This window comes from Mya arenaria, chromosome 5, assembly GCF_026914265.1.
Source record: "Mya arenaria isolate MELC-2E11 chromosome 5, ASM2691426v1".
NCBI lineage: Eukaryota > Metazoa > Mollusca > Bivalvia > Myida > Myidae > Mya > Mya arenaria.
Window position 1 is genome coordinate 33,314,999 of NC_069126.1, and position 13,797 is coordinate 33,328,795.

The 13,797-nt window shown below is 38.3% G+C and overlaps 1 protein-coding gene across 1 annotated transcript in view; it reads left to right on the forward strand.

Annotated features, from left to right (window-relative positions):
* The window catches only part of LOC128234762 (uncharacterized), a 64,464-nt gene extending 50,667 nt beyond the window's left edge, over window positions 1-13,797 (forward strand). The window contains exon 5 of the mRNA XM_052949256.1: window positions 8,454-13,797. Within this exon, the coding sequence (XP_052805216.1) occupies window positions 8,454-10,945 (2,492 nt within the window). The 3' untranslated portion in view covers window positions 10,946-13,797. The remainder of the gene's footprint in view (window positions 1-8,453) is intronic.

The window sequence follows — 13,797 nt, forward strand, 5'->3', positions numbered from 1 at the left end:
TTAATGGTCCTAATTGATTAAACAATGGTAAAGTAATAATTCAATCGTTCCAAATAACTATCAAACACTAAAGAGTATTTTTCTCCCTCTAATAAAAGAAACGGAAGTCATTGGGGGGGGGGGGGTGAGCTTATTTACCCTCGCCATCGGGTTATACCCATTCAGCGAGCAAGCTACATTTTACAGTATTTCTACACATTCTAATTTAACATTTTCTCGTCTTAAAGCGCAGCGTGGGTGCTTTGGACTATATATATATATATATATATATATATATATAAGTTATCCTACACAATATGTACAAATCTCTGGTTAAAAATTCAATATTTAAAGAATCTATCACATACGTATTAAAAGCGAACACTTCAAATACATAAATAGAAATTCTTCTTTTTTTTTTTACTATACAAATATTTTAGGCTCAGCCTACATTTTAATAAGATGTCTAAATTTTAAAATTGTCTAAAAGAATAAGTGTTTATATACAACGTATCATTGGCATTATAACAACTAGCTAGTGTGAAATTATTTGATTAATTTTTTTAAATGACTTTTTTAAAAAGTCACTTGACAGTCATTGTATAACATTAAAACAAGCTGTGCGGCACATGGAAACGTGTTAATTAGTATGGTGTGTTTGAGGACTTATTTCTTTGATCAAATACTTAATCGGTTTTTTAATTAAACGCTTTTCCTGTTTTTTCACAGTCTGTCAATGCTTAATTGACATTCAATGGCTTCATTTGTTTATCCCTGTTGTGGTGAATATGTATTTATGTATTAATGTATCTTTATTCACCTGCATATTGTCTCTATCACAAATTGTGAAATACTGAATGGAGCCACCCTGCAAACTAGCAAAATTCTTCTCTGAAATGAATACCCCCTTTATGATGCCCCCCTTCGAAGTATATTGCTTTGCACATGTCGGTCGGTCGGTAGGTCGGTCGGTCCTTCGGTAGACCAAAGCTTGTCCGAGTGATAACTCAACAATTCCTTAACGTATGGTCATCAAACTTGACATGAAGGTTGGGCCTGGCCAGTAGATGACCCCTATTCCTTTTAGGGGTCATCCGGACAAAGCTCAAGGTCAAAGTGACCTTGAATTATAAAAAGTTGTCCGAGTGATAACTTGACAATGCCTGCAGCCATGGCCCTCAAACTTGACTTGGAGGTTGGGCCTCACTAGTAAAAGACCCCTATTGAATTTAGGGGTCATTGGATCAAAGGTCAAGGTCACAGTGACATTGAAGGCAAACACATCAATTCCTCAACCTATGGTCATCAAACTTGACATGAAGGTTGGGCCTGACCAGTTGATGATCCCTATATATTTTTGGAGTCGTAAGGCCAAAGGTAAAGGTCACAGTGACCTTTAACGTGAAAAAGTTAACAGAGCTACTCCCAGTGATATCCCAATAATGCCTTGATATATGATCCTCAAACTTGACATGTAGACTGGGCCTAACCAGTTGATGACCCCTATTGATTTTAGAAATCATCAGTTAAAGGTCAAGGTCACAGTGACCTTAAACGCAAAAAAGCTTGTCTGTGTGATAACTTGACAATGCCTGCACCCATGACCCTTAAACTTGACTTAGGGGTTGGGCCTGACCTGTAGATGATCTCTTTTGATTTTAGGGGTATTCGGGTCGAAGGTCAAGGTCACAGTGACCTTAAACGCAAAAAAGCTTGTCTGTGTGATAACTTGACAATGCTCGCACTCATGACCCTTAAGCTTAACATTTAGATTTTGGGTGACCAGTTGATGACTCCTATGGATTTTGAGGTCATAGCGTCAAAGATCATGGTCATAACTCATATTCATCAGTAAAATTTCGTCATATTTACTTATTCAAGGCTGCAGGATACAGTTTTTTATAATATGCAAATATCAGTCATCATATGAATAGATTAAATACTGTACCTACTAAACTCACACTTTGAATAGTCATAATTTTAAAAATGCCTCAAAGTCATCCAATGTCAATGACTAAGTTTGACCAGCTTTCATTTCGGTCCATGCATATTTTATTCAATTGTCCAAATATTCCTGACAACATGGCGCTTAGAGGGGCATAATGTTTGACAAAAATCTCTTGTTTCTTATGTTTTTTTATATCTTTACATTCTTTTGTGTACATGATGCATGGCGTTATAGCTTTTTTATAGTTTTACAATACGTGGATATTTGCTCCAGGTGTATCATCTCCTAATATATACACCTCAACTTCCATTTCTTAAATGGAATGCCTTTCGGCAATTGTGTTTATCAATCGATGAACGCAACATGTTCGGATCGCATTCATCGCATAACAATATACATGAAAACTATTTATCTTGCTATTGTTGGTAGGTCCGTAAAATATATATCAACATTTTAAAAAGTGTTAATTTATTATATCTTAAATGTGAAATTGCCATAAATGTTTCAATTTTACGTTTAAAAGTGATTTCAAGTGGTTGATCTTTTCCCCCGTTATTGTGACTTCATTTGAAAAAATGGGTCGTTCTATTTACAGAATGGGTAAGAAAGGATTACTGAAAGGTCTACTTAAATGAAGTATTTTTTCTAACAATTCTTGAATGAAAAAAATGAACTATTGGTGTAAATATAAGAAATGAATTGTGGGGTTGATGTCTCCCCCTCCCCCTGTATTTATGACCATTAAGTTACTGATCAAGCGATTATTGACATGAGTTTCTGTGATAATTGTCCAATTGTAGTGCCATAAACTGCATGTCGTATATGATACAAAGCACGAGATCGAAGCCAGGTGAATTTGCAGACGATTTAGGATCGCAGTTTCGAATTTTTTATATATTTTTCAAAGTACCCACGAAATGTTACTTTTTCGAAAAACGGCAAAATTTCAAGCCCACGAATATAAATGATTTGACAGTATTCCGTTCATGGAGATTTGAACATAAGAATACAGTCGAAGCCCTTTGGCTCAAACTCGCATGGTCGAATTCCTCATTGGCTCGATCTGTATTAAAGGACCGATTTCTTAAAATTAAAGGTAAGTATTTCCGCTTGGTACTAACTTTCAGAGTCTCGAGGTATTTAAGCCAGCCAAGGGGAGTTCGTCCCAATGGGTTTTGACTGTATCTCGATAAGTGTTTTAAAGAAAATGTTGTTAATAATTAAAAAGAAACTACGCAGCCATAAATAGAGCATACTAAATGATGTTTTCTGTGCCTCCAATAAGAAGCATTACACAATGTTGTTGTTGGTGGTTACAAACTTTACAACAAAACGGTACAGCTCAGCATGTTTTTTACTATATTATATTTTTTGATCTATTTTTCGTTCTTTTTTAGAAAACATCTTTATTTTAAAGAATGACCAGATTATTGGTGACTCCTTGTGACTTGGTATTTCATTTTAATGTTGTTTACGATCAAGTCAAACTGGATGCCTGTTTAGATTCTTAAAACATATGGGGCTTTATCGTCAACATTTTCTTTCAAACTTCTCCTAAACCACTGGTTCCTGATTTCTTCAAAGAAAAGACGTTACATCCTGAACTCTGGTTGCCATGCAAATCGAAAGAAAAAAAACCCTTTGCAAATCTGCCCAGAAACCACTGGCCAAATATCCAAATACTTTCACAAAAATGTTCCTTTGACCATGAGTGGAATTCCCCATGTTGATTCGAAAAACACATGGCTGCCAGGGGGCATTGCTAGTTTATTCTAGCTGTCTTTATAAAAAACTTAATAAACTTCAACCCGATTTTAAAATAACATAACAGAAACGTTTCTTAGGCGACTCTCAACGCTCCCTTTACCCCAATCCCTTAGGCGACCCTCAACGCTCCCTTTACCCCAATTCCTTAGGCGACCCTCAATGCTCCCTTTACCCAAATTCCTTAGGCGACCCTCAACGCTCCCTTTACCCCTATTCCTAAGGCGACCCTCAACGCTCCCTTTACCCCAATTTCTAAGGCGACCCTCAACGCTCCCTTTACCCCAATTCCTTAGGCGACCCTCAACGCTCCCTTTACCCCTATTCCTAAGGCGACCCTCAACGCTCCCTTTACCCCAGTTTCTACGGCGACCCTCAACGCTCCCTTAACCCCAATTCATAAGGCGACCCTCAACGCTCCCTTTACCCCAATTCCTAAGGCGACCCTCAACGCTCCCTTTACCCCAATTCCTAAGGCGACCCTCAACGCTCCCTTTACCCCAATTCCTAAGGCGACCCTCAACGCTCCCTTTACCCCGATTCATAAGGCGACCCTCAACGCTCCCTTTACCCCAATTCATAAGGCGACCCTCAACGCTCCCTTTACCCCGATTCATAAGGCGACCCTCAACGCTCCCTTTACCCCAATTCATAAGGCGACCCTCAACGCTCCCTTTACCCCATTCCTAAGGCGACCCCCAACGCTCCCTTACCCCAATTCATAAGGCGACCCTCAACGCTCCCTTTACCTCATTCCTAAGGCGACCCTCAACGCTCCCTTTACCTCATTCCTAAGGCGACCCTCAACGCTCCCTTTACCTCAATTTCTAAGGCGACCCTCAACGCTCCCTTTACCCCAATTCCTTAGGCGACCCTCAACGCTCACTTTATCCCAATTCCTAAGGCGACCCTCAACGCTCCCTTTACCTCATTCCTAAGGCGACCCTCAACGCTCCCTTTACCCCAATTTCTAAGGCGACCCTCAACGCTCCCTTTACCCTAATTCCTTAGGCGACCCTCAACGCTCACTTTACCCCAATTCATAAGGCGACCCTCAACGCTCCCTTTACCTCAATTCATAAGGCGACCTTCAACGCTCCCTTTAGCCCTATTCCTAAGGCGACCCTCAATGCTCCCTTTACCTCATTACTAGGGCGACCCCTAACGCTCACTTTACCCCAATTTATAAGGCGACCCTCAACGCTCCCTTTACCTCAATTCATAAGGCGACCCTCAACGCTCCCTTTACCCCGATTCATAAGGCGACCCTCAACGCTCCCTTTACCCCAATTCATAAGGCGACCCTCAACGCTCCCTTTACCTCATTCCTAGGAGACCCCCAACGCTCCCTTTACCCCAATTCATAAAGCGACCCTCAACGCTCCCTTTACCTCATTCCTAAGGCGACCCTTAACGCTCCCTTTACCCCAATTTCTAAGGCGACCCTCAACGCTCCCTTTACCCCAATTCTTTAGGCGACCCTCAACGCTCACTTTATCCCAATTCCTAAGGCGACCCTCAACGCTCCCTTTACCTCATTCCTAAGGCGACCCTCAACGCTCCCTTTACCTCAATTCCTAAGGCGACCCTCAACGCTCCCTTTACCCCAATTCCTTAGGCGACCCTCAACGCTCACTTTATCCCAGTTCCTAAGGCGACCCTCAACGCTCCCTTTACCCCAATTCCTAAAGCGACCCTCAACGCTCCCTTTACCCCAATTCCTAAAGCGACCCTCAACGCTCCCTTTACCCCAATTCCTTAGGCGACCCTCAACGCTCCCTTTACCTCAATTCATAAGGCGACCCTCAACGCTCCCTTAACCTAAATTCATAAAGCGACCATCAACGCTCCCTTTACCCCAATCCATAAGGCGACCCTCAACGCTCCCTTTACCCCAATTCATAAGGCGACCCTCAACGCTCCCGTAACCTCATTCCTAAGGCGACCCCCAACGCTCCCTTACCCATATTCCTAAGGCGACCCTCAATTCTCCCTTTACCCCAATTCCTAAGGCGACCCTCAATGCCCCCTTTACCTCATTCGTAAGGCGACCCTCAACGCTCCCTTTATCCCAATTTCTAAGGCGACCCTCAACGCTCCCTTTACCCCATTCCTTAGGCGACCCTCAACGCTCCCTTTATCCCAATTCGTAAGGCGACCCTCAACGCTCCCTTTATCCCAATTCCTAAAGCGACCCTCAACACTCCCTTTACCCCACTTTCTAAGGCGACCCTCAACGCTCCCTTTACCCCACAATTTTGAAAATCTGCTCATCAGCAACCATTGATCCGATTTCAAAATTATTTCATTGAAATAAAAGTGACTGAAAACTTTCTTTGGCCCTTTTTAACATTACAGACGGATACATATGTGTCATTTTTTTTATAAGCCGGTTTAAAAAAAAGGGACATATGATTGTTACACCTGCTGCGTACGGGAGGGAGGCGTTCAATATGTTTTCCGATCAATAAATTTAGAACCCTTTGTAAAATCAGGTAAGCGATAAAGGGCAATTTTGACCCTTTTGTTTTATCGACAGTTTATTCAGTCATTCTATAGGTATCAAATCACGATCATTATTAAAACACTTGCTGTTTGTCCGACCGACTTCCACAGGAACTTTCCAATTTTCAATGTAAATATTATAAAAGCAGAAATTGCATATATGGGGCGCAACTGTGCCTTTTTGCCACATAAAGAGGATTAACTTAACCATTTATTATAAAGCTAAAAAATAGAGTTCTAATATTTCAACAAAAACGATGGTGATGACGATGATGATGATGATGATGATGATGATAATGATGGTTGTGAGGATGTTGGTGGTTGTGATTGTGGTGATGATGATGGTGGTTGTGATGATGTTGTTGATTATGATGATGATTAAGATTAGGGCGTAGCATATTACTGTCATTTTGAAAAATACGGGAACAGTAGGCAGGCAAATTGGTTAAATTTAAGGTCATTCTTTAAGGTAATTATTTAAAGTTGAGCCAAAATTGAAAGTTGAAAATAAATTATTACTCCCCCTGAAGTGTTCACATCTACATTTTCTTGGTTACAAATGACAAGTGCATTAAAACACAATCAATGATATAAAAACGTCCATGATTACCCTATATCAGTCATCTGAGTCCTCTTGTTCAAGTGCCCAAAACTAATGTTGTGTTGAAATTTTACACATTAAACAGTAAAATCTTCAAAAGTGTTCCTTTCGTTGCCGTGATAACCAGAGATATACGATTATGACCTAGTCGTGAATGAATTTCACAATCATCTCACAATTACCAGTGGTTCTTAGCTCATCTGAGCATAGTGTACACATGTGGAGCTGTGAGGATTGTTGGATTTCTGTCGTTTGTCCGTCGTTGGCTTTTCTAGAAACGTTTGAAATGACGTTGAAAGTGCACATTGTCAAGGGTACATGCCCGTCAGTCTTACAAAAAGGCGAGAATTTATGTTACGTCATACGACGATTCAATTTTCCTAATTGTCCCAAATGACGGTGTTGTGCGTTGTCGTAACATATATCAAACGTTTTCGCAGAAAGGTCAATTGGTTTGGTTACCATTTAAAGCTGCACTCTCACAGATTGAACGTTTTGACAACTTTTTTTATTTTTTGTCTGGGACGAGCCATTTTTTTACGAAAATCCAGTTACTTAAGACTGCTGACAAAAAATTAGATCGCAGAATTTTATATTTTAGTTCAAAAAATGATGTTTTATGCATTTCTCTTAAACCGGTTTAAGCCATAAAACATTAATTTGCGAACGGAAATATGAAAAACTACGATCTGATTTTTGTCAGCAATCTTATATCATTGGTTTGCAGAAATTTATGCAAAAATTTGCTCTTTCCAAGACAAAAAAAAGTTGTAAAAATGGTATTTCTGTGAGAGTGTAGCTTTAAACCGATCTTTCGAAATCTTTGTCAGAATTTACTTCTCTAAAAGTCTAGTTCAAAACTTGGTTAAGTGGACACACAATCTAGGTCCGATCTTGATGAAACTTGATCAAGCACTATTGTACTAGTATAAGTTTTAATTGTTATTTTGTGAAATATTTGTTATTTGGTAAAGTGTGCCTTTTTGCCACATAAGAAAGTCCTGTTTATGCGTTGAAAACCGCATAACGTTGTCGATTTGGTTTATGCGGCGATGTTGTTTTAACGTCGTTACAGCGCTTAATGTATAGGGACAAAAAAAGATGTATGAAAAATAAGAAATTCAAATAATTATGATTCAGTTGTAACACACAACTTATGTCCTTTCAATTCTGCAATAATACGACGTTAAACTGATTATTATTTTACAGAGTTCTTGCCCTTTGTTACTTTTCATTATCAATTATAGCAGTTTAAATGAAGTTCATGGATGCTTCAAGCTGGTGTTTATTTTATTATTTTTATTACGGACACTCCTAGTGTTCTTCGATAGTTTAAAGCATATAATAATTGCCATGTAATATAATATACTTCAGCAGATAATATTTATTCTTTTTATAGAATATGAAAAAATACCTCCGCATCAAAGTCATTTTACTGCCATTTCCTATGATGGCGGCGTTCGGGGTCTTAATCACGTTCAGTGATAGCTCTGATTTTGCCGGGTGTTATTTCCCTTAGTTACAGAAAATGTAGTTAAGACATACAACTGAAGTAGTCTGTATCATTTATCAACATTTACTTTCAGCGTAACGTGAAAACGTAACTAACATGTTCATGCATGATATTTGTAATATGTATATTTATACTATTCACAGATCTACGTCAACGGCTAGTCAAGTACTACAGGAAGCAGCTCAACAGCGCACCAATATCACCCCTGCTGTCGGACAAGGATGAGAGACTGGACAAGTTTTACGTCCCATCGAAGATCGAGAAGAAAGACCACAGAAGACTTGGACACGATCAACAACACACTGGTTCGCCTATTTCCTCTTACAAACAGATCTTCAGTAAAGATAAGGGATTGGCCAATACAGTTTTCGTTGTGGGCGAGGCAGGTATGGGCAAGTCCTCATTCTCCGCTATGTGCACCATAAAATGGGCTGCACAGTTCTCTGTATCGATGAAAGACTCTGTAGAAAGGGGTTCAGATCAAGATAGAGAAGAGAAGACTTCCTTCAAACGGCCGCTATTGAACAAAAAGGGTTTAGATCAGAGAGGATTGGCGAACTTGTTTCCAAGGTTTTACGATCACGTGATAGCAAAATATAATGTTCAAAGAGAATATCAAGAATTATACCATTCATTGTCTGATGATGATCGATCGTATGTATGGTCTCATAGGGAGGAATTTTGTGAATTATTGTCACAGCCCAGGGATGATCTTCTTCAAGATGAGGACACTCTTAGAGACATCGAGTTTATGTTTCACATTAAACTAAGAGATTGCGGTGAAACATGTGAACTGTCCGACATGATTCGAGATCAGCTGATCAACATTATTTACAGCCCAGAGGAGAGGGCCGCTGGCTACGACACTATGATAGGTGTGTTGTCAAACCGAAAGTGCGTCGTCATAGCAGATGGGCTGGATGAATGGTCGCATCCTACTGAAACAAAGTGTCCATGTCCGATAGAAGACCAAGTTATCCCTCATATATGGCAAACGTCAGATACGACTGTGTTGATAACATCGAGACCCTGGCGAATGTCCCAAAACCGCATTAAAGACACCAAAATAGGCAAATACCTAGAAATAAAGGGAGTAGCTAGCACACCGCTGTTAGTTCAGAAAACGCTGGTTTGCCTTAATGAAAAGGTGGCAGAAGAGAAAAGCTGTTATGATTTTATCCAATTTGTTGCCAGAAGAAGACTGGCGCGTCTACTCTCTGTGCCTATCATTGTATTGTTGCTAGTTTGTCTGTGGTTCGAGGGAGTACATGAATCATTTTCTTTGTGTGACATATACGCATGCATGATGGACATGATGTTTGGGAGAAAATCGCTTCCTGTGCTTAGTGTTTCGCCCGAATGCACACCGTTGCTACAATGTTTCAAGCAAACTAAACATGTACGAAACTACTACAATATCGTATTGAAGCTGGCACAACTTGCATTTGAGAAATTGTATTCGAGGGACCGAAAGTCATCCCTGGTGTTTCGAAATGTTGACTGTTTGACACAAGAGGAGCTCCTGTTTGTTCTGAAATCGGGTCTCATGCGAGAAACAAAGTCGCAATCTTTAACAAGACAATCATCGAGTTTCTCATTTATACACACAACAGTGCAGGAGTTCCTTGCTGCAGTTCACATCGCTCACCATACCGAGCAGTTTCAAAGAGTACTTAAGCCAAATTACTACGAAGCAGTTCAGAAGTATTTAGCTTCAGGTAACCGATTAAAGGACATTTCAATGCCTGATGTATCACAGGTTTTTATCTACATGTGCGGTCTAAACAGTGATGTTGCACAAGATATGTCTGCTATGATGTCAACTGCTGTAATGGAACAACGTGACGACGAAAATATGTACATGTACAATGATTGGGTAAATGCAGTACAAGAAGCACTTTGTTCTGGTTATAGAGAGGCAAAAGCCAACAATGTACCGAATATTCAACTGCATCTTATGTACATTCGTATTAATTATGCGAGTACAGATTTGTCAACCTTAAAGACCTTGATATCGATGAACAAGTCTCAGTTAAGTCGTATATATATCCAGCGACATCAGGAAGAGATCAGCGAGGAGGAGCTTCAGGATGTGTTCATCAGCTCAAAGGACACTCTCACCCGTGTGGAAATGTTTTCCCGTGCTGGACAGTATGACCTTTCTGCGTGCTCTCGTCTACAATACTTTGAAATACAAGGGTCTGAGATATCCAATATCACGATTAATACGAGTAGTTTAGTTGTGTTGAATTTATCTATTGTTTCAGAAAAGGTTGAAAGAAGTATTTTACAGACATTAGAACAAAACTGTGAGCAATTAATGAAGTTCAAAATTGGCCATTTTAGTAACATTAGCTTATTGTGTAAGACACTTCTCCAGCTGAATCATTTAAAACAATTATATATCTGGAATACAACCCTCGGTGATCACCCGCTACTCCTCCCACCCTCTGTCACCGATGTTACCCTGGACTGTGTGACAATGTCCGCGCGGTGCTTGAGGGAGCTGGTGGAGAACTGCTCTCACACTGTGAAATGCTGTATCTACCATTGCACTGTGGAACCGATCAAAGAATATGAAAACATTAAACGGAACACTCAATCGAGTAAAAACATTACGTTCGAGTTATGCTGAATTATTTGTATTTGGTAATAAACATGGATTCTAATGAAAGAGGATATTGTTTGTTCAAGTGAGATAACAGTATCATGTCATTGAGTGTCGCATCCACTAGTGATCATGTGATCTTTTATTGTATGCTTAAAATTTTGTGCTAGTTGATATTTAATGGCAAATATTCCTTGGATGACTTCAAACCATACCGGAAATGACGTCATTGACAAGCTTTGTGCGAGTTAACGTTGGGCTAAGCGAGCAGTGCGGTCAACGGAATCCTTTGTTTCGTACTGTGTGACGCTGTTGAAATGTATAATTTCATAAAGAATTACCTGATAAGCAAAGTATGAACTATTTAACCTGATGTTAAAAGTTTTCTGTGTTTAACACAATGTAAAACCAAAGGCCGTTTAAAGGTTTTTTATTCTCCCTACATTTTAACTGCGCATGATGAGTGATGCTTTTTTTAAATTAAATGCATTATCGTGTTTAACTCATTTGACTTTAATGATCAAAACAATTAAAAGTCTTTATGATTTAGATACAGCGAAAATATAAGCAACATAAAGGCGCTTTCGTATCCTGGAATGTGTGGCCACGTAGCCATTAATTATTTGTATTAATGATGGCTTTTATTTTTATAATATTGTGTGACGTTGTTTAAATATATGTATTATTTCAAAAAGGTATGAAAAATTCAACCTGAAAAGCAGAGTTTTCTGTGCTTCACATTATGTAAAACCAAAGACCGTTAAATTTATTTTCTCCTTAGATTTGAAAGGTGCACTATATAGGTTGATGCAATTGGTATTTAATTTTAATGCATAATGGTGCTTAACTCATTTAACTTTAATGCACAATGGTGCTTAACTCATTTAACTTTAATGCACAATGGTGCTTAACTCATTTGACTTTAATGCACGATGGTGCTTAACTCATTTGACTTTAATGCACGATGGTGCTTAACTCATTTGACTTTAATGCATGATGGTGCTTAACTCATTTGACTTTAATGCATGATGGTGCTTAACTCATTTGACTTTAATGCATGATGGTGCTTAACTCATTTGACTTTAATGCATGATGGTGCTTAACTCATTTGACTTTAATGCATGATGGTGCTTAACTCATTTGACTTTAATGCATGATGGTGCTTAACTCATTTGACTTTGATGCATGATGGTGCTTAACTCATTTGACTTTGATGCATGATGGTGCTTAACTCATTTAACTTTAATGCATGATGGTGCTTAACTCATTTGACTTTAATGCACAATGGTGCTTAACTCATTTAACTTTAATGCACAATGGTGCTTAACTCATTTGACTTTAATGCACAATGGTGCTTAACTCATTTGACTTTAATGCACAATGGTGCTTAACTCATTTGACTTTAATGCACAATGGTGCTTAACTCATTTGACTTTAATGCATGATGGTGCTTAACTCATTTGACTTTAATGCATGATGGTGCTTAACTCATTTAACTTTAATGCACAATGGTGCTTAACTCATTTAACTTTAATGCACAATGGTGCTTAACTCATTTGACTTTAATGCACAATGGTGCTTAACTCATTTGACTTTAATGCACAATGGTGCTTAACTCATTTGACTTTAATGCATAATGGTGCTTAACTCATTTGACTTTAATGCATAATGGTGCTTAACTCATTTGACTTTAATGCATAATGGTGCTTAACTCATTTGACTTTAATGTATAATGGTGCTTAACTCATTTGACTTTAATGTATAATGGTGCTTAACTCATTTGACTTTAATGCATGCTGGTGCTTAACTCATTTGACTTTAATGCACAATGGTGCTTAACTCATTTGACTTTAATGCACAATGGTGCTTAACTCATTTGACTTTAATGCACAATGGTGCTTAACTCATTTGACTTTAATGCACAATGGTGCTTACCTCATTTGACTTTAAGGCATAATGGCGCTTAACTCATTTGACTTTAAGGCATAATGGCGCTTAACTCATTTGACTTTAATGCATAATGGTGCTTAACTCATTTGACTTTAATGCATAATGGTGCTTAACTCATTTGACTTTAATGCATAATGGTGCTTAACTCATTTACCTTTAATGCATAATGGTGCTTAACTCATTTAACTCATTTAACTTTAATGCATAATGGTGCTTAACTCATTTGACTTTAATGCATAATGGTGCTTAACTTATTTGACAGTGATCAAAACAATAAAAACCTTTATGATATAGATACAGATAAAAAAAATATTAGCGACATTCAGAAAGCGCTTACGTAACTGGGGAGTATGTGGCCACGTAGCCATCAATTAATGTTTTGGTTAGCCTATTATTGTATTGAGGGAGAGGGGATTAAATGTTAAAAGGGTTGAAAGAAGTCATTCTTGATTTACATACAGTTCGATTAGTTTACATTACGAAAACATACTTGGACGAGGACTTTAAACACATTAGATATGTGTGGTTAAATTTAGATAAATAAATGAACGTTGCTATTATTTTGATGGTAAAACAGTTATATATGTTTTATAATGAATTGAAAGTATTTAAAATTTACTTAGGTTGCTTCTGTTATAGGGGCCCTGTTGTACTTCTAACATTCCTATAGATACAGTACAGTTTGTTTATACAGACAATTGCATTCTTGCTGATTGTTGAGTATCATGTGGAATTCATTTTAAATATCGTACATGCTCATTTTTTTATTAAAAAATACCAATGAACTTGTTATGATTACTTTGAATGTCACATATACGCTCATGGTCTGGTGTTCAAAAACATCTTAATTGATCATATGATATAATGACTTACTTTATTTTCATTAGCTTTTCACACACACTTTTATGTTAAAGGAACATGTATTGTTT